A 20,072-nucleotide genomic window follows, 5' to 3' on the forward strand; every position below is an offset into this window, starting at 1 on the left:
CGTATTATAATTTAATAATCACATGTTCTTTTACTACGTAAGTACGTATAATCAATCAATAAACTAGGTAATTTTTTTAAGAAATATACTTAGTATTTTACATTGCTCACACTTGTGCGTCACAAGTAAAAGATAACTACTTTGATGTTTGCCACTAGATGGCAAATTTAATGCAATTACATTGACGAGGGGATTTATATACTTATAAGCAGGGATCGGAAACCGGTATTTTTTGTATGGGAACGAAAACGGTATTTTTTCGTTCCTTGTTAATTATTTCATTCCTAATCGGGCAATCTAATAATACGAAGTCGTTATCTAAATACACAACTGAGTCCTACATTTTGAGTATAAAATAAACCGAAATATATAGTTATTTCGATGTTTTTGCAAAAAACCGGTTCCGATCCCTGCTTATAAGTATCGCAGTCGTATTGTATAATCCGCCGTATTACATTACGGCTAGCCGATATCAAAATAAGGGCCATTTTGAAATGCGGCGGTTCAACGATTAAGGTATGTTGGGTAAATACCGGATGCGGGTGAAGAACGTAGGACATTTATTTCTCCCTAATTTGGCTTTATTTTTTAATGGTGGCAACATTGTGTAAGACACCATTTCATTGCGCCTCGACTGCCAGTGTCCCCGCGTTGCTCAGGGAGTTTGTGCTATGCGCAATCACAGAGAGCAAGGTAAATTTCGCGAATTTGAATTCGCCCTGTAATTTATTTTGCGTATTGTGATGAAACTGTGTTTGTTTTTGTAATTGTGTTAACATGCCTAGCACTGCTGTAGACCGATATCCGATCGTGACCCATCCAGGTAAAGATCGGAAAGAAACAATCCCATCTTTACCTATTTAAAACAGCAGTGATTGTCAAACTTTAAATTTTCTTCAATTTACCTACTGACCTACTTAATTATCACATTTATTGTTTTCTTGATCACACTTTCGTACCATTATTTTTATCCAGTACCATCCAGTTGTATGTGTACCTATGTACACTTACTTATTGACAATGTAATTTTTTTAATTTCCGCAACCCAAAGGTTGCCTGGAAGAAATCGCTTTTTAGCGATAAGACCGCATGTTGTTTACCTGTGCTTATGTTTCTGTTTTCTTTTGTATTGTTTTCTTTTATTGAGGTGTGTAATAAAGAGTATTTATATTGTATAGGGATTATGATACATGTTGAATTTTATAACAAAATCGAGTAAAATAGATAGCAAATGAGCAATTTTTCGCAATAAAGTACCTACACATACGGATGCATATGTAGATGTGCACGCATACATACATTGCTAGTTTCGGATACAAAATAGAGATAGGGCTTCGAAATTAGTTTCCTTAAAATGCTTCAATAGGGCTCTCTTTTCCTATATATTTACTTTACTCTTTACATACGATCCTCACATTTTATAAAAAAAAAAGATTATATATCAACTATATATTATATACATAATTGCAAAATTAAACCAATAAAATCGCAATTTTACTTATTTTCCATACTTCAAGATGGGCTTGCAGTGACCTTGACCTTTTTAAAGAACTACTTAGTCTTTTTGATTTTTAAGTTTGATTCTTATTTTTTTGGCGACCTTCATTAAAAATGATTGGGCACGATTATTTTTTATTTTGATTTTTGTCCCTCCTACTTAAGTACTTAATATATTACAGTACATTCCTTTCAATAAACAATACATTTACACTTTCACTAAACCTGTACAATTCACGAGATCTTAAATTGTCAAAACTTCGAAACTTATCAATTATTTTAGTGGTTTTTCTTATTTTATTACTTCGTGTAAACCTTACAATAAGAGGTTTCTGAGCACATTGTTTACTTATCAAATTACCTTATGAGTTATGACATAGGTATCAAAGTTTGAGAGCCACAATTTTCCCATTTTTTGTATCCGGGTTAAGATCGGATACAAAAATACGAAGAAAAACACTTTCGTTGACAACTTTTAAGTTTGTAATTATTGGTGGCTGTAATGTAATTTATATACAATGGATAAGGGTAGACACCGGACCTATTTCTTTGTGATACGTTATTCTCTTTCCATTAGAAGCAACTTTTTTTCACCATTCGATGTTCTCCCTTGATGGCAAAACACTCGTTACCCTAACCGTTCTATATTGAAGATTACCAAAATTCAGGCCGAATCTACGGTTATTATTTAACGATTCGCTCCGTACTTCAAGAATCTGTCACGTGCTGAGATCTCGAAAAAACATTTTTTCACGAGTTCTCTCAATTGGTCCCAAAATTGTCCGGCATTACCCAGATTGTCATTGTCATCAAGTTTAGCCCCATCGTACTACAAGTTAAATAGATTGTAGTTTTTTATACCTACTTACAAAATTTCACAACACACCATGATCACTCCCAAGTTCCCAACTTACTGATACGGATAGGTACAGTCAAGTGTAAAAATATGGGTGTACACATCTTACTCAAAAATATGTCCCGTTGTATCTTATTCCAGTGTAATAAGAGCGTAGTACCATATTTATGAGACGATTCTTTCGATACATATTTTTGCACTTGACTGTACGACGACGACCGAAGCAGGGACATCATTCTTTTTTTTCTCTTACCTATATAGTAATTAATAGATACAGTATAATATAAAACTGAAAAACAATATTATGTGATAACAACAAAAACATCTTGCGTTGGTCGGGCAGCGCAGGATAAATTCCGTCCGGCTCGCGGGCGATGTCGACGGTACGGCGCGCAATGAGCGAGCGTTCGAGTCTCGCGTCTGTGTGCGCGCACTCACACTTAGATAGCTCCCGCTCCCGCCCACCGCAGCGCGACAGAAACATAGCTTCAAAAATTCGAGATTTGAAAAGTTGCTCAGCTAGGAATTGCTCTTAATTAAATAGGAATCTTGCCTTCTTCAGTAGGTACCTTATATTTGCAAGGGCGTCTATTTTGTAATAAATGTGGTTTACTTATTTCGTATTTCATTTCATTAAATTCTCAAACTCCATACAGCTGATCCATTTGTGGGGTAGGATTGGTAAGAGTTTTGAGAAGTCTAGTATATTTATGATTTTTATGAACTTATCTAAGGGTGGTTTCAGACTAGGGTTGCCAACTATTTTTTGGTGGAATATATAGTATTTTCCAGAATAAGGCATTAAAAATATAGTACATTTCAAATAATATAGTACTTTTAGATAAAATGCTTAACATAAGTGTAATATACGTTTAACCATCTTACTAGCACTCTGTTAAGATTAATAGTTATGGTAACGATTTTAGAGCAAAAATGTAAAATTGATAGATTTAGTCGTTGAAATTATACTCCTTTTGTTACGTAATATCTAAATAAAAAGTATTGGTTTCTATTAGCACGTCTTCTCATCTTGCCTTTTAATAATGAGGTCGCAAGCGTGCGTCCCCGGTAATATGTGACGAGAAGGGACAGTTTTTAAAAAATCATCAAAAACTATGGTAGTCAATTATACAAAATGATGTATAAGAACAGTTTTAGCAAATGTTGTAGATTGTTTAAGTATCAAAATTACGTTGAAATTATTTCGGTTTTCAGAGAAATTGTCACTTGTTTTGAAGTTAGTTCTGGAGAAAATTGATTACGTCTAACTTTCATTCAAATAACTAAATTCAAATTTATAATAACAAAAATATAGTTTATTAAAGTTGAAGTACAGGATATGTGTAACAAAATTTACGAAATTTACAAATAAGATCAACAAAATCAGTGCTTTCGGCGCGTTTACCTAAACGTCCATCAGAAAAACAATCATTACTAATTAAATGAGTCTATTTAAAAAAAAAATTAAAGATAACGCGCTAATAGAAACCAGTACTTGTTATTTCTAATAGTTAACAGAAGTTGTACAATTTCATCGACTAAATCTATGAATTTGACATTGTTGCGACTAAAATCGATAACGGCCTCTTATAACTATTCCTTTTGTGTAGACCACTCTCTGTTGTCAAAATCATCCTATTCCTATACTGCAGCTATCATGCCATCAGTTAGTTATATATCATATATGTAAAACTGCTCACTCGTCATCTCATACGCCCAGTAATAATAAATAGTAAAAAAAAATCTTTTTAATAACAATATTTATTTAAAGTTTAAATTTATATTTTTATTGAGCTTTGTGCACTTTTTAGTAATGTCTAATTTTTAATAAAATGAGACAACGATTCAGTATATTCATACTGAATATTTATGACAATTTAATAGCTCACTTTTTATTAAAGTTATGTCAGCCCTGTTGCATTCCTCACGCCATTTTGTCTTCATACTTGAAATAATTTTATTTGATTGGAATTAAATTGATAATCGATCTTGAACAAATTAGAAGGATGTCGGAAATATAGTATTTTAGCGTACTATATATTTTTTCAACAGTATATAGTACAGAGAGCCAAAATATAGTACAATACTATATAATATAGTACGGTTGGGAACCCTATTTCAGACTAGCGTCTTATACGAGCGTGTAAGCTCGTATATACCAAATGTATAGGGAGGGTAAAATAACGCGGGCGTATAAGCTGTGACGTGCGTATAAGCTGGTACCACCAAAACAACCGTATACGCGCGTAAAAATACGCTAGTCTGAAACTGCCCTAAGCCGGCCTAAGCTGAGCAGTAAAAGGACTTGTATTCCTCATTGCAACAGATGTTTACAAATAATTACACAATTCGTATTCGTATATGGATATTTAATCCTGGCATGGGTAGGGTATAAATCGTATAATATATGATACCTGGGCGACCGAGCTTTGCCGGTTGTGACTTGTAGCAAGAGGTTAACAACCAGCAGCAACTCATAAACGTTTTTAAAAGGGCTTGGGATGCTATTCCAGAGGAGAATGGGAAAAATTTGATCGAAAGCATGCACTCAAGGGTGCAAGAATGAATGTAATATGTTTAATTTTCAGTGATTTCTAAGTTTTAAGTTTTTTTTATTAGAAAAGTAAATTTTCATCAAAACTTTAATTTCTTTTTTTTATTCGTTAATGGTTACAGAAATACACTTAAATTGTAAAAAAAAATAATGCCATTTTTATTGTAAAAAAATATAATCACATAAAATAAATATGTTTTTTGTTTTTGTTTGTTACAGCCAAAAAACTCAGTGGCCCTTATTTTCTTTTGAGGAGTATATATTGTTATCTCAAACATTAAATACATTTTTTGTCTAAAAACAATAAAAATTAAAAAATTATATATAAACTTGAACATATAAAAAAAAAAAACAAAAGTTAGTTACCGGGCAGGATTCGAACCCCGTAACACTGGTTGTTTCTTGCGGTCCGCGTCTTAACCCGTTGGACCAGATGGACAGTGGTCGGCAACACGAAATTAGCTACCATATTTTGCGTCGAAAGAAAAACGTATGAAAACTCGAAAACACGCGTTTTCCCAAACATAATAAGAAATTTTAACGGTGCATTCCTAATGTCAACAGAAGCAAAAAATGTTATATGACTTTTTGTGAAATTAGCCAAAAAAAAATATTTTTATTTGTTTTTTTTTTCGATTTTTGAACACTTCTGTACATAAAACAAAAAAAATTGTAATAAAAACTTAACCTAAAATAAACTAAAAAGTTTTTTTTATTTGGGGGTAGCCTCATGAATTATTTTTTTTTAATTATTTCGATGTCAATAAATAGGTATGTCCAGACTAGTCCTCAAAGTGGCAATACCGCAGCCAAATAGGTGTTTTGTACCGACTTATGACGAAAAAATTAATTTCGAAAAAAAATCCAGAAAATTTTATATGATATTTTAGTTTCTAAATATTATCAGGAATGCATCGTTAAAATCTCTCGCAATGCTCACGAGCACCTTGTATATATATATATACATTGCTCGTTTAAAGGTATAAGATTATACGTGGCTGCGTCCCAGATACGTCGAGCTGCGTTCTCTGCTATTTAAACGGAAATGGCCTAGCGACAACATTGTTGTTCGATCTTTCGCTAAGGTACCTATACTAGAAACCCTAGCTTTTATTGAACTTTAACTATGGAAGTGCAACCTTGAATACGTCTATATGATAAAAATGAAGCCGCTCAAAAGCTTTTCGACATGAGAGGTTCCCAATTTGGTTATCTTAAAAGCATTGGCAGCTGGGAAACAATAGTGATAACGTAAGCATTTATTTCAATCTATTGGAATAATCTCAGTCAACTCCTCCATTGCCACGTAAAAGGTTGTGAGATTGGGACGGTCAGTTTCAGACAACTGTAGTTTCGTTTGTAAACTTTTTTTGTTTTTAGTTGAATATTCTGTTGATGTGTATGCAAAAAAATACCTACTTCTTTGTTGAAGTATAGTATATAAGTATAGACTATGGAGTAATATTTTGTGTTAACAACTTAACCACGTGTATCGGAACTTTCATTCCTACCTCATTCGCGCAATATGGCTTTTAAATAACTACTTAGCTTATAAGTCTTATAACCAGACTTCGGAATATTTTTAGCATGATTACTTGATTAGACTAAAGTGAGCTATGGAGTCGTTGTTAACATTAAAATGAAAGTCATACTCATCCTCATTGATTAAGTTCATCCGTATCGTTTTAAAATATTCTGACAACTTATATGTCATACTGTCTACATATATGTAATTAAATTGTACATTATAAAAATATAATCAATATTACCTATATTGCAGTCTCATTGCTCCAATATTTTATTAAGTACCTAGAGTACATACTATATTGTTGCGATATAGAACTACACGTAGTCACTATCCGCTTTAGAGAATGGAATTACTGCTAATATTTACGTCATATGTCATGCATCAACAAACGTATTATTTTTTAATATATTCATTCAAGGCAAATTCGGAATAAATAGCTTATTTCATTACGTCGGGTCCACAAGTATTTGAAATTTTGCACTGGATTGAAATGTACAAGGATCTTTATATACGAGCACAAGCAATGTGTAGTAATAGACCAGCGGTTGAACAAAAATGGGTTTCGATAATATTAAAGTTTTTTCTTTTTTGATATGTCATTGGGAGTATGTTAAATAATACTTTGGTAAAAAGTTAGAAATTTTAAGGTTGAGCTTTCGGTTATATTTAAATATTTAAATTTTTGCTAATAACTAAGTAAATATAGAATTAAAGTTACAGAAAACTTTAGCATATCGAATAACACTTCAATTTATGTACAATTTTCAGTTTTTAGAAATCTGGAACAGCTGCTTTCTGGTAAACGTAAAAACACGAGTTATTTTGTAAATATAGAATTAGAGTTGCTGATATTGCAAAATTATGATATTATCGATCAACTTAGTATTCTAGTAAAAAGTTAGACATGTAGACAATGTGCTTGTCTAGATATTGATTTCAGGTTAAGCAGTATAGCTAATATTGAATTAAAGTTTGTAGAGTTAATAATAATCGATCATCAACAATGATCTCAGTTACTAAACAAAAATTTAGAAATATAAAATCACGGCGACACTCATTACTGATATGTATGCATTCCTTGCTTATATAAATACGTTACGTTTCAAACGCGCGGCAAGTTTGCGCGCGCCGCGCGCTGTGGCAGGAGGCAGCGAACAACGGTAGTGGGGAGCGGGGTGCCCTTGACTGCGTCTACGGTCCATCAAAAAAAATCCTAAAGCGTGTTTTAAATTAATAGCAATAGAAAATTGTTATTTTGTTGTTACTATAATAGGTATTGCCCGCGGTTTCGTTCACGTAGAATTCGTTATCGCGTTACATGAATATTATTTATTTATTTAAACTTTATTGCACAAACAAAAAAAAAACACAAATGGCGGACTTAATGCCAAAAGGCATTCTCTACCAGTCAACCATTGGGTCAAATAGAGACAAAAAAAACACATTCTCATACAGATGACCACCCTTCCTTGTACCATTTTAAAAGCCAGTTACAGCTTTTCTTTCCCGATTTTTTTCAGATGTTTGGACTTGGTATTTTCCTCGCGATAGTTATTTGTTTTAAGGGGAATGTTGTTGTTAACCGCTAATGCTAATATTGATAACCGATAGTTATATAGAGATACGTTATAAGGTATATGCACCCTCATGTTATTTATTTCTGATAAGAAATAAATGTAAGACAAAATTCACAGTGATACATTTCAAGTAGGTTGCCTTGTAAGATTGCGTACGGATAGTTTTTTTGTTTGTTATTTCATCGTATGATATACCAAATGAAAGCTTATTTGAAAGTTGCCGTATTAAAAAAGTTGGTCCAGTTAATGGTCGCCTAGATTAACCGATTTTTAAATAAAATGTAGGCAACCATGGACTGGACCAACTTGTTAAAAAGACAACCTAGTACAGTTAGTAATATAGTACCTGGGCGACCGAGCTTTGCTCGGTTATAACTATTTATTGTAATATGGTGGTGATAATCTACATAAACTTAAAAAGTAAAATGTGAACTGACAATTATTATTATTTACAATCGATTTTAACCTTACAGCACTTGTCGATTTCTCTTATTACATAGGTCATTTTTTTTTACTAAATTAAACTTGTGTAAAACAATAAAAATTAAAAAATTATATATAAACTTGAACATATAAAAAAAACAAAAGTTAGTCACCGGGCGAGATTCGAACCCGTAACACTCATTTAGCAGTCCGCGTCTTAACCCGCTGGACCAGACGGACAGTGGCCGGCAACACGAAATTAGTGACCATATTCTGCGTCGAAAGAAAAACGCATGAAAACTCGAAAACACGCGTTTTCCCAAACATAAGACTAATCTAGATAGATTGTATACCCCCAAAAACCCCTATATACCAAATTTCAGCGAAATCGTTAGAGCCGTTTCCGAGATCACAGAAATATAATTATATATATATACAAGAATTGCTCGTTTAAAGGTATAAGATAAAATAACTTTTCTTTTGATATATCATGTGACGTTTTCGTTTACACACTAAAAGCACAGTGTAAAAAGTAACAGTGGGCCGACGCCTTTGATGTTTGCGTAAATGCCGACACCGCTCAAGGTCTCCGTACCTACCTAGGGTTATCACAGACTTACACAACTGCCCAAAAGAGGATGGAAATGTTTTTAGTTTTCATGTTGTATGATGTATGTGTACTAATTTTACAAATGACGTCCATTTTGGAAATAAAGATGGTGGACGTCACTTTTTTGAAAAAGTCGTCATGGGTGTTGTTTTCTGGGTTTTTAGGGGTGTGGATTTCAAAAATGGCATCTATTTTGAAAATAAATATGGCGGACGCTACTTTTTGAAATGGGTGTCGATGTGTGTAGCCGTGATATCAACCACCTTTAATTCTAAAATGGTCTCTATTTTTGAAATCTGCACCAACAAGAACCGCCAAAATTGACGTCATTTTTGTGATTGGAACCCCGAGGAACCTCGGAGATGACACCCATATCGATTTTTAAGAAAAATTAATGTCCGCCATCTTGGATTTCAAAATAGACGTCATTTTCGTAATCGGAATCCCGAGGAACCTCGGATATGACACCCATATCGACTTTTAAGAAAAAATAATTTCCGCCATCTTGGATTTCAAAATGAACGTCATTTTCGTAATCGGATCCCCGAGGAACCTCGGAGATGACACCCATATCGATTTTTAAGAAAAATTAATGTCCGCCATCTTGGATTTCAAAATGAACGTCATTTTCGTAATCGGAACCCCGAGGAACCTCGGAGATGACACTCATATCGATTTTTAAGAAAAATTAATGTCCGCCATCTTGGATTTCAAAATAGACGTCATTTTCGTAATCGGAATCCCGAGGAACCTCGGATATGACACCCATATCGACTTAAGAAAAAATAATTTCCGCCATCTTGGATTTCAAAATGAACGTCATTTTCGTAATCGGATCCCCGAGGAACCTCGGAGATGACACCCATATCGATTTTTAAGAAAAAATAATGTTCGCCATCTTGGATTGCAAAATGGACGTCATTTTCGTAATCGGAACCTCGAAGAACCTCGGAGATGACACCCATACCGATTTTTAAGAAAAATGAATGTCCGCCATCTTGGGTTCCATAATGGATGTCATTTTCGTAATCGGCACCCTGAGGACAGGACGACAAAAATAATGAAAACATCAAATACTACATGATACATATACAAACAGAAGCAAGAAACAATTTCTTGCTTTTTAAAGTCTTAAACTACTCATAATTTTTTAAAATAAGTTATAAAACATGTCCGCCATTTTGAATTTGAAAATTGATATCATAATTATGATATATTTTTGTTTACACTGAGACAAATAATTAGCACATGTCGTATGAAATATTTTAATTGTGTTTTTTTTATATATTTTTTTATACTACGTCGGTGGCAAACAAGCATACGGCCTGCCTGGTGGTAAGCAGTATCCGTAGCCTATGTACGCCTGCAACTCCAGAGGAGTTACATGCGCGTTGCCGACCCTAACACCCTCCCACCCCTCGTTGAGCTCTGGCAACCTTACTCACCGGCAGGAACACAACACTATGAGTAGGGTCTAGTGTTATTTGGCTGCGATTTTCTGTAAGGTGGAGGTACTTCCCCAGTTGGGTTCTGCTCTAGATCTGGAATGACATCCGCTGTGCTGTGCCCTACCACACAGAGCCAGATGACATTTACAATGCCCATACCTCTCTTATAATGCCTGTGCTAAAAATGTGATTGCGAACTACCTGCAATAATTATACAGTACCTGGGTGACCGAGCTTTGCTCGGTTATAACTAACTATTTATTGTAATATGGTGGTGTATAGGTGATAATCTTAACTACATTCTTTTACTAAATTAAACTTGTCTAAAACAATAAAAATTAAAAAAATATATATAAAATTGAACATATAAAAAAAAACAAAAGTTAGTCACCAGTCTGGATTCGAACCCGTAACACTCGTTTAGCAGTCCGCGTCTTAACCCGCTGGACCAGACGGACAGTGGCCGGCAACACGAAATTAGCGACCATATTCTGCGTCGAAAGAAAAACGCATGAAAACTCGAAAACACGCGTTTTCCCAAACATAAGACTAATCTAGATCGATTGTTTACCCCCAAAAACCCCCATATACCAAATTTCAGCAAAATCGTTAGAGCCGTTTCCGAGATCCCGGAAATATATATATACAAGAATTGCTCGTTTAAAGGTATAAGATAATTAGGCATTAAAACACTCGTGTGATCTTTTTAAGAAACTCACTTGGTTCGTTTCCTAAGCCCACACTCGTGTATTTTAATGCCTTTTATTATGTAGCAGTAACATAAACTACTAATATATGTTGAAAGTAAGTACAGGCGGCTAACACAATGGTAACAAAAGACAAAAGTTTTGAAAATGTAATTTTCATCATCGTCACTTGGCTGTACACTTGAGGGCCTATCGCGAACCACGTTCGACGTGTTACCTCTCTGTCGCACTTGTAAATTCGTACGTAAGTGTGACAGGGAGGCAACACGTCGAACGTGGTTCGCGGTAAGCCCTCTGATGCCACCTCCATTAGTCTTTTGTACGCCGGTATAGCCTTCGACTCAATGTATAATCTACACTTTTTATGGAAACGTAGTTCCTCCTTCCCGTAGAAATATTTAACTTTCCTATCACCAAGAAAGATTATTTGCTCGCAGTTATTAACTGCTCAATTCCTCGTTTTTTCTCTGTTACTAAGTCAGTACAGTACACATATCAAACATTTTTCACTCATTTTGAAGTCATAATAACTTTTATTCTATAATTAAATTCATGTAATGTCCGCATTTAATTTATGTGCACGATAAATAAACAAATGAATGATTTGAAAGAAAAGACAAACAGCGCTTGCGAAGCTGAGCGGGGGGCGCGGGCGGGGCGAGGTATCTATCGCTCACTAGGTCGGCTACGATAGGCTCCCGCGCGCCGAGCCGACATGTTGACGGAGCAGCGCGGCGTGGTTATGAATTTCGCGCCTTTTTAAGTTGATTTTACTATTACAATGCAAGCTACACACAGATATTTCTACCTTTCCATAAAATGGCTGCATATATTATTTTATAGTAATAGACTTATCTCTACGGACTTTAATTCAATATTAGATCTTACAGGACAAAAAACGCATATTAATTGTAAAGCACATATCCTATTCTTCTAATTTTTTGCCTTGCCTATTAACTTAAGAATTTAGATATGATATTGTGGATTTTTCAAACTTTAATTCAATATTGACAAAATAATAAGCTAATTTGAGTTTGACAAAGTAGCACGTTGATTTTTTTTCTAAAAATTTGATAGCATAAAGCCTCATACATATTATAAAAGACGATGCTTAAATTTTGTACTTTAATTCAATATTCAAAATTCATCAATAAAAATACATAAATACCTTATTTATATCTAACGCTCGTTCTAAATTTTCTTCATATATTACAAATATGCTTAAAAATATGTCCCATACCAGATAAACATCATTTTTCACTCTTTAGAATTATCGAAACTTATAGGGCAAAAATCCGGTCCCACTATTGGTCTATAACGTGGGTGTCATGTGAAGTACACCTCACGCAATTAAGACACACTTCTATATTAAAGCATGTCAACAGCAATCTACACAATACAAAATCTCACCAAAGCTCTTTGTTTATACAGAGCTGGATAGAACCGTATGAAGAGTTAGTATAACACCGATCAGGCAGTTATATACTGTACTGTGTGCGAAAGTTCTATCACTCGATTAAAAAAGGACAACGTCCTAAAATATGTTAATTCTGAAACGCATCAAAGGAAAACTGGAGTTATAATAATAATAAATAATAATAATTCAGCCTATATACGTCCCACTGCTGGGCACAGGCTTCCTCTCATGCCCGAGAGGGCTCGGGCTATAGTCCCCACGCTAGCGCAATGCTGATTAGGGACTTCACATACACCTATGAATTTCATCGCAGATGTATGCAGGTTTCCTCACGATGTTTTCCGTCACCGAAAAGCTAGTGGTTAATATCAAATGATATTTCGTACATAAGTTCCGAAAAACTCATTGGTACGAGCCAGGATTTGAACCCGCGACCTCCGGATTGAAAGTCTGACGTCATATCCACCACAAAAATACGTTAGTTACAAGCGACTTCTATATTAATCTCTGTTCCTGGTTACTTACAACATTCTTTGGAACAGACTTTCAAGAAATCCGAAAATTCATGGAAAAATATTGTTGCCAATGTTCGAATAAAAGACTTCCAGACGAATCAACTTGGGAAATTTTAACCTCCAAAAAATGTACATCCCAGTTATGGACAAAATAAGAAACTCATTTAAAGATTGTTACTTGTTACTTTCTGTAGATGAAACACGCTATATATAGCTACATGTTCTATGGATATTGATTGTTCTATGGATTTATTGTAGTATCTGCATATTATTTGTTATTCGTCAATAAAGATGGTGGTTTATTTTTTTTATAGTTATTATTTATTTTATGAATTAAATTATTGAGGATGAGTATGAGTATGACTTTAATTTTAAAGTTAACAACGACTCCATTGCGAAAATATAGCGAAGCCTGCTTATAACGCTTTTGCTTAAGTGTTTCGATCAAGACCATCAAACCTTCTGAACGCCTTTATAAAGCGATTAATGAAGGAAATAATAAAAATAAATATTTGGGGACAACTTTACACAGACCGACCTAGCCCCAAACTGAGCAAAGCTATGAGTGTAATACGACGATATACATACTTATTTGGATAAAAAACATCCCTTTTTAGGGTTCCGTAGCCAAATGGCAAAAAACGGAACCCTTATAGATTCGTCATGTCCGTCTGTCTGTCCGATTCTGTCACAGCCACTTTTTTCCGAAACTATAAGAGCTGTACTGTTCAAACTTGGTAAGTGGATGTATTCTATGAACCGCATTAAGATTTTCACACAAAAATAGAAAAAAAACAATAAATTTTGGGGGTTCCCCATACTTAGAACTGAAACTCAAAAAATCTTTTTTCATCAAACCCATACGTGTGGGGTATCTATGGATAGGTCTTCAAAAATGATATTGAGGTTTCTAATATCATTTTTTTCTAAAATGAATAGTTTGCGCGAGAGACACTTCCAAAGTGGTAAAATGTGTGTCCCCCCCCCCTGTAACTTCTAAAATAACAGAATGAAAAATCTAAAAAAAATATATGATATACATTGCCATGTAAACTTCCACCGAAAATTGGTTTGAACGAGATCTAGTAAGTAGTTTTTTTTTAATACGTCATGAAATTAAAAAAAAAAAAAAATTTTCATCATACCCATACGTGTGGGGTATCTATGGATAGGTCTTCAAAAATGATATTAAGGTTTCTAATATCATTTTTTTCTAAACTGAATAGTTTGCGCGAGAGAACCTTCCAAAGTGAAAAAAAGTGTGTCCCCCCCCCTGTAACTTCTAAAATAACAGAATGAAAAATCTAAAAAAAATATATGATATACATTACCATGCAAACTTCCACCGAAAATTGGTTTGAACGAGATCTAGTGAGTAGTTTTTTTTTAATACGTCATAAAATTTTAAAAAAATTTTTTTCATCAAATATATACGTGTGGGGTATCTATGGATAGGTCTTCAAAAATGATATTTAGGTTCCTAATATCATTTTTTTCTAAACTGAATACTTTGCGCGAGAGACACTTCCAAAGTGGTAAAATGTGTGTCCAAAGTGGTAAAATGTTGAACAAGATCTAATAAGAAGATTTTTTTTTAATACGTCTTAAATTGTACGGAACCCTTCATGCGCGAGTCCGACTCGCACTTGGCCGCTTTTTTTTAGATTCCAGCCCTTTAGTTTCGTTTGCTGTGATTTTTTTTCTCAAAAACACAGTCATTACTTCTCTGCACTGCCAGATGTAGGTACTTAGTAGGCTGGGCAAAGAAAGCGCCCGCCCCGCCCTACGATCGCCTGAGTTTTCCCTCACAAAATGATATCGGACGACCATGGGGCCAACGTCTCCATTGCAAGCGCCGCAAACTCGTACTCATCGTCAAGAAATCGTATTTGTGGTTCTTGAAAGTCTGGGCCTGATCCTGTCCAGGATTTGACCCGGGACCTCCTAAAACTAAGTTCTTACTCAAAAGTTATAGGCGTATTTATACTATTTGTACGAATAAAAAATATAAAAAAATAAAAGTAATCATTTTAAACACAATCGTACCTATTTTGTTCGCAGGCGATGAACACCTGACCAAACCATGGAGAATCGTGGTGGATGGGGTGAACGCGTACCAGGTGCTGCTGGAAATGTTACAGTTGATTCGCAGATGGATCATGATCGAGTACGGAAGGAGTTTTACGCCACCTACGACGTCATGACGGGTGTGCGCATAGCTGCTACACTTGGCGGCTTTTTCGCATTAATGGTTTTTTTGATCGTCTACAAAAGCCGAAGTAAATCGGTGAAGGCTTTAAATGACCCAAAACTTGTCGAACTTGCTGAAGCTGTTGTAGCCGAAGAACAAGCAGTTGAAGAAGAAAGACAACTTACAGCTGCTCTCGAAGAAGCGCTATCAGAGCGAGGGCGGTCGCGTCCTTCCATTGGCGAAGAGCCACCGTGGCCACGGACCTCACGTTTTGCATCGTATGGCGGTGGCTATGGTAGTTTATTGACACCCTCACGCCGGCTTTCTACAGCCCGTGGCGAGTCTCTACCTGGATCCGCGCTACGATTCGCAGAGCGTCGCGCATCTGGAGGGCCACGCGACCGTCGACTTAGTTCGGTCACTTGCTCTAGCTCCGGAAGTTCGTATCTAGAACGACGGGGTTCTTCAGTGGTCTGTGCATTGCCGGAAAGGCGTTTGTCGCCTTGCCCAAGCGAGCGACTAGCCCCATTGGCGTCAGTTGGTAGCGTAGGAACGTCCTACGTCGTGGAATGTGAATTAGTGTCTGTTGGTGCGGACTCTGTATTCGCTGAGGACGATGACTCCACCGATGATGAGGTGGAACAGTTTTCAACTGACAGCGGTGGAGGTGAGCACGGCGTAGCTGGCGAGAGCACGGAGCTCTCATGCCGGCCAGCGCCGCCGCTTCGCATTGACCGGGTCTCACAGTCGCGGGAAACGTTGTTTTAGTCGCCGTCGTAACTCGTTGGCCGTTGATGTTACTCGCACATTAAAATATCGACTTTTCCAGAAATGTTTAATAATGTGGTTTTTTAACATATCACGCAGACCTTGTAAATATTGACATATCATTTTAAATTGACTAAATGGAGACAAAATTGTCTGAATAAATATTGATATGGATGATGTTTCTGTAAGCCTAACGGGTCTGTCATGATTGGAACTATAAAATATAATTGATTTATTTCGTTAGGTTTGTGAAATTTGCTTAAGACATGCACACGTACAAAAACTCCACTAAGAAAGTGTCGATATTTTAATATGTAAAATAGAATGTAAATATAGTTTGTTTTTGTTATTAATTGATGTTTCATGTTAATGTTTCAGACCATGATACAGTTACGAATTTTCATTACTTACAAATAGGTGATCAAATATATTTTTGCTCATGTATTGTTGCGCTAACCGTTTATCGGTATCGGTGGTTGATCTGCCTGCATTAACATTATACGAGTAACGAAGCTGACTTAGTCACCATTTAGTGTTCTTTGTAAGTGTATGATACGTACATACTGATTAGGTAAAGATCTGCCGAATTAGTCGTTTATAGGCACTTTTATGTACTTATTTACTTACCATGACTAGATGTTAAATAGTTTTCGAAGATTTGTCTGATATTGGCCAATCTATTTACAATATTTTCAATTCTTCGTCGGGCTACAATCGCTGCTTGCGATTCTAACATTACTCAGAACGACTGTTTTAACTTTACTAATTCTGCATCGCTTCTGTGTGCCAATAGTAGACTGTCGTCGTTAAATGTCACTGCTGCGACCCGTCCGTCTTTTTTGTAGGTCGTTATATATACAAATGGGGTTACTGATGGGAAGTGAAAGTTTTATTTTATGACAATGACAACTACTTAAATGGTTAGAAAATGAGCACTATCTCATGCACTATTACACAAAATCTATTCAAAAAATACAAGATCTAAAATTACATGCAATTAAGTCGACAGAACGTCGAAATAACGAGAACATTCGTTTGTATATCCGCTACCTGCCAAACTCGTTTTCGTGTGAAATTACTTTGTCCTATTTTAGGCCAAAGTTAGGCCCAGATGCGTCAGAAAAAAAATATTAAACATATTAATTATTTACATTAATAATTTATCAACGGGCTTACTAGCGCCACTGCTAAATAATTGTGGTTATTTAAATTTGACGATGGATATTTAAAAACCGGCCAAGAGCATGTCGGGCCACGCTCAGTGTAGGGTTCCGTAGTTACTCTTCGGTCACAATAAGCTAAACTGGAGCTTAAAGTATAGTAAATTGTTAACCAAGGGATGAAACGGTACCTTTCACCCGAGTTAAACAAATAGGCAAATTTGCATAATCAGTACCTAATTAAAGTAAGTCTTTTTACTATGAAGGGAAACTTTTTGCGATAACTCAAAAACAGCTAAACTGATCATGTCTGCTATAGTTTTCATTTAATGTATTTCTTAAGCTCTACTTTCACGATTTTTTCATATTTTTTGGACCTATGGTTCAAAAGTTAGAGGGGGGGGGGGGACACATTTTTTTTTCTTTCGGACCGATTATCTCCGAATATTTTCACTTTATCAAGAAATGTTTGTTGAAGACCCCTATTAGTTTTGAAAGACCTTTCCAACGATACCCGACACTGTAGGGTTGAAGCAAAAAAAAAAAAATTCACCCCCAATTTACGTGTAGGGGAGGTACCCTAAAAAAAATTAAATTTTTAGATTTTATTGTACGACTTTGTCGGCTTTATTGATTTATATATCCATGCCAAATTTCAGCACTAACGACCACGGAGCAAAGCCTCGGACAGACAGACAGACAGACGGACATGGCGAAACTATAAGGGTTCCTAGTTGACTACGGAACCCTAAAAAGGGGACCGCTACGTACTGTATTTTGTAACGGCCGTTTTTGTTTTGACTTCATAGATCGACGAATCCCGCAACACAAAAACTAGTTTGATGTATTCAAAAGGTACTTAATTACAAAATACAGTACGTAGTGGCCCCCCTTTTTAGATATCTATCGTTAAATTTAAACAGTCACAATTATTTTCCAGTGGCGCTAGTGAGCACGTTGATGGGCTCTTGACCTAGTTTTGCCGAAATATGTACAGTCGGAATGAATTTGGAATTAAGTAAGTAAGTAAATATTCTTTATTGCACCAACAATTATACATACAAATCAATTATTATTATTATTAAAATACAAATCGCTAACCTGTAATAGTTCTATCGTATTATAAAATAGGCGTGGCAGGCAGTGACATTGCCGTGTATGTGGCGCATTTTGATCGAACATGTCTGTAATAAAAATGTAGATAGATACTAACTTGTTGGTATAGTTGTCAGTAAAAAGTCAATTTGAAAATGTGTAATTGTATTATATTTAGTATTGTTCGTATCTACCCTTAAAATTTAAAGGGCTCATAAGACCAATTCGTCCTTTGAACAATAAAAACGCTAGAAGCGGCCTAAAATTTGCTCGAACCAATCTCACATTTCCAAATAAACTGCCACTATTCTTGTTTAGTAAAGCAGTTAAAGTTAGACCAATATAACTCTGCAACGATTTTGACAGCATAGACTGCAAGTGCTATATTGAAGTTTGACGTTTAAACCCAGAACCCTTGCACAGTCTGGGGGCTATTAAAATTGCTGCAGACTTATCTTGTTCTAAATCTATTAGATCTACACGGTTGCCGGGCCGGGCAGTCGGGGCCCGTCCGGTCCGTTTCATGAGATTACAGAAAATTTAACAATATTTGAAATGTAAAAACTCATGAACTAGAAATATCGATTGTGGAAATAGATTTATTTTTAAGTATATTGGTAACATGGTAACGGTGTCCGGGTATTTCGTGGAACAAAAAACTACTGTTTTAGGATGGCAGCATCCGTTGACCGGCTCCCGTTCGCAAGTGCCCGGCAACCGTATAGATCTAGAGTAAGACCAAGATAAGTTGGTAGCGTCTTGATAGCGCAGCCTTTGCAAGGTTTAAGTAAACGTCATAATTTCGTAGAAGTTTGACGTTAACACTTGAACTGTCTGGGCTGCCAAAATCGCTGCCAACTTATCTTGGTCTGACTCTAATAACCGTTTAATAAATGTTAACGGACACTGAAGTTTTATTGACTCCAGTTAACCGCTGACATCGCCACGCGCGGTTCGATTTAAGGTAGATTACCTACACACTAAGTCGTTTTTATTACAATTTAGATTTACGTGTTAGTTTATGTAACTGTTCGTTGCTCGAATTAAAAAGAGCTCCCGGTAGCCTGTAAAATGTTGAAATGTATGTAAAAAAAATGTAAATATAAAACACAAGTCATCTGTTGTTTCATTTTCATGATCACATTGTTGGTTACCCAAGTAAACATTGGCCGGTTTATTAATGCCCCATAAAACTAAACTACAGATTAACAGGCAGCACTGACATGTACCTACGTAATTATAGTTGCAGAAGCTTTCACGTTACTATTACTCTTCGCATTTTCGGGTTATTCCCAGTTGTTGCCACCAGGATTTTTTCTCGTCTGTTACAACTGTGCACTGGGAAGTACTGAGAATTAAAATTCCTAATAGTACCACCAAAGTGAATTAGTGGTTGGTAACTGTTGATTTTTTATCAGAAGTTATTTAGTCAAGAACCCAAAATTAGTCTGACGATTATGTTTCTTTGCATTTAGCATCCGCCATCCCTAATGGCATATTCTTTTAACAATTGCAGGCGCGGATACAAGGGGGGGGCCATAGGGGCAATGGCCCCCCCCTAAAACCCTGGCTCTCACATTACTAAATTGAGTAACATTTTTTTTTACCTTATTTTCTGTGCAAAAATATATGATTTTCTCAAAATGGCCCCCCCCCTAGGCCAAATCTTGTATCCGCGCCTGAACAATTGCAGTGCTATGCTTTAATGTTTGCGTGTTTATCCTTT

The 20,072-nt window shown here is 35.7% G+C and overlaps 1 protein-coding gene across 1 annotated transcript in view; it reads left to right on the top strand.

Annotated features, from left to right (window-relative positions):
- Positions 1-19,463, top strand: part of LOC133517167 (uncharacterized) — a 48,473-nt gene extending 29,010 nt beyond the window's left edge. The window contains exon 2 of the mRNA XM_061850351.1: positions 15,194-19,463. Coding sequence (XP_061706335.1) covers positions 15,216-16,091 — 876 coding nt within the window. The 5' untranslated portion in view covers positions 15,194-15,215 and the 3' untranslated portion in view covers positions 16,092-19,463. The remainder of the gene's footprint in view (positions 1-15,193) is intronic.
- Positions 19,464-20,072: the final 609 nt, after the last annotated feature.

The sequence above is a fragment of the Cydia pomonella genome, chromosome 4, assembly GCF_033807575.1.
Source record: "Cydia pomonella isolate Wapato2018A chromosome 4, ilCydPomo1, whole genome shotgun sequence".
NCBI lineage: Eukaryota > Metazoa > Arthropoda > Insecta > Lepidoptera > Tortricidae > Cydia > Cydia pomonella.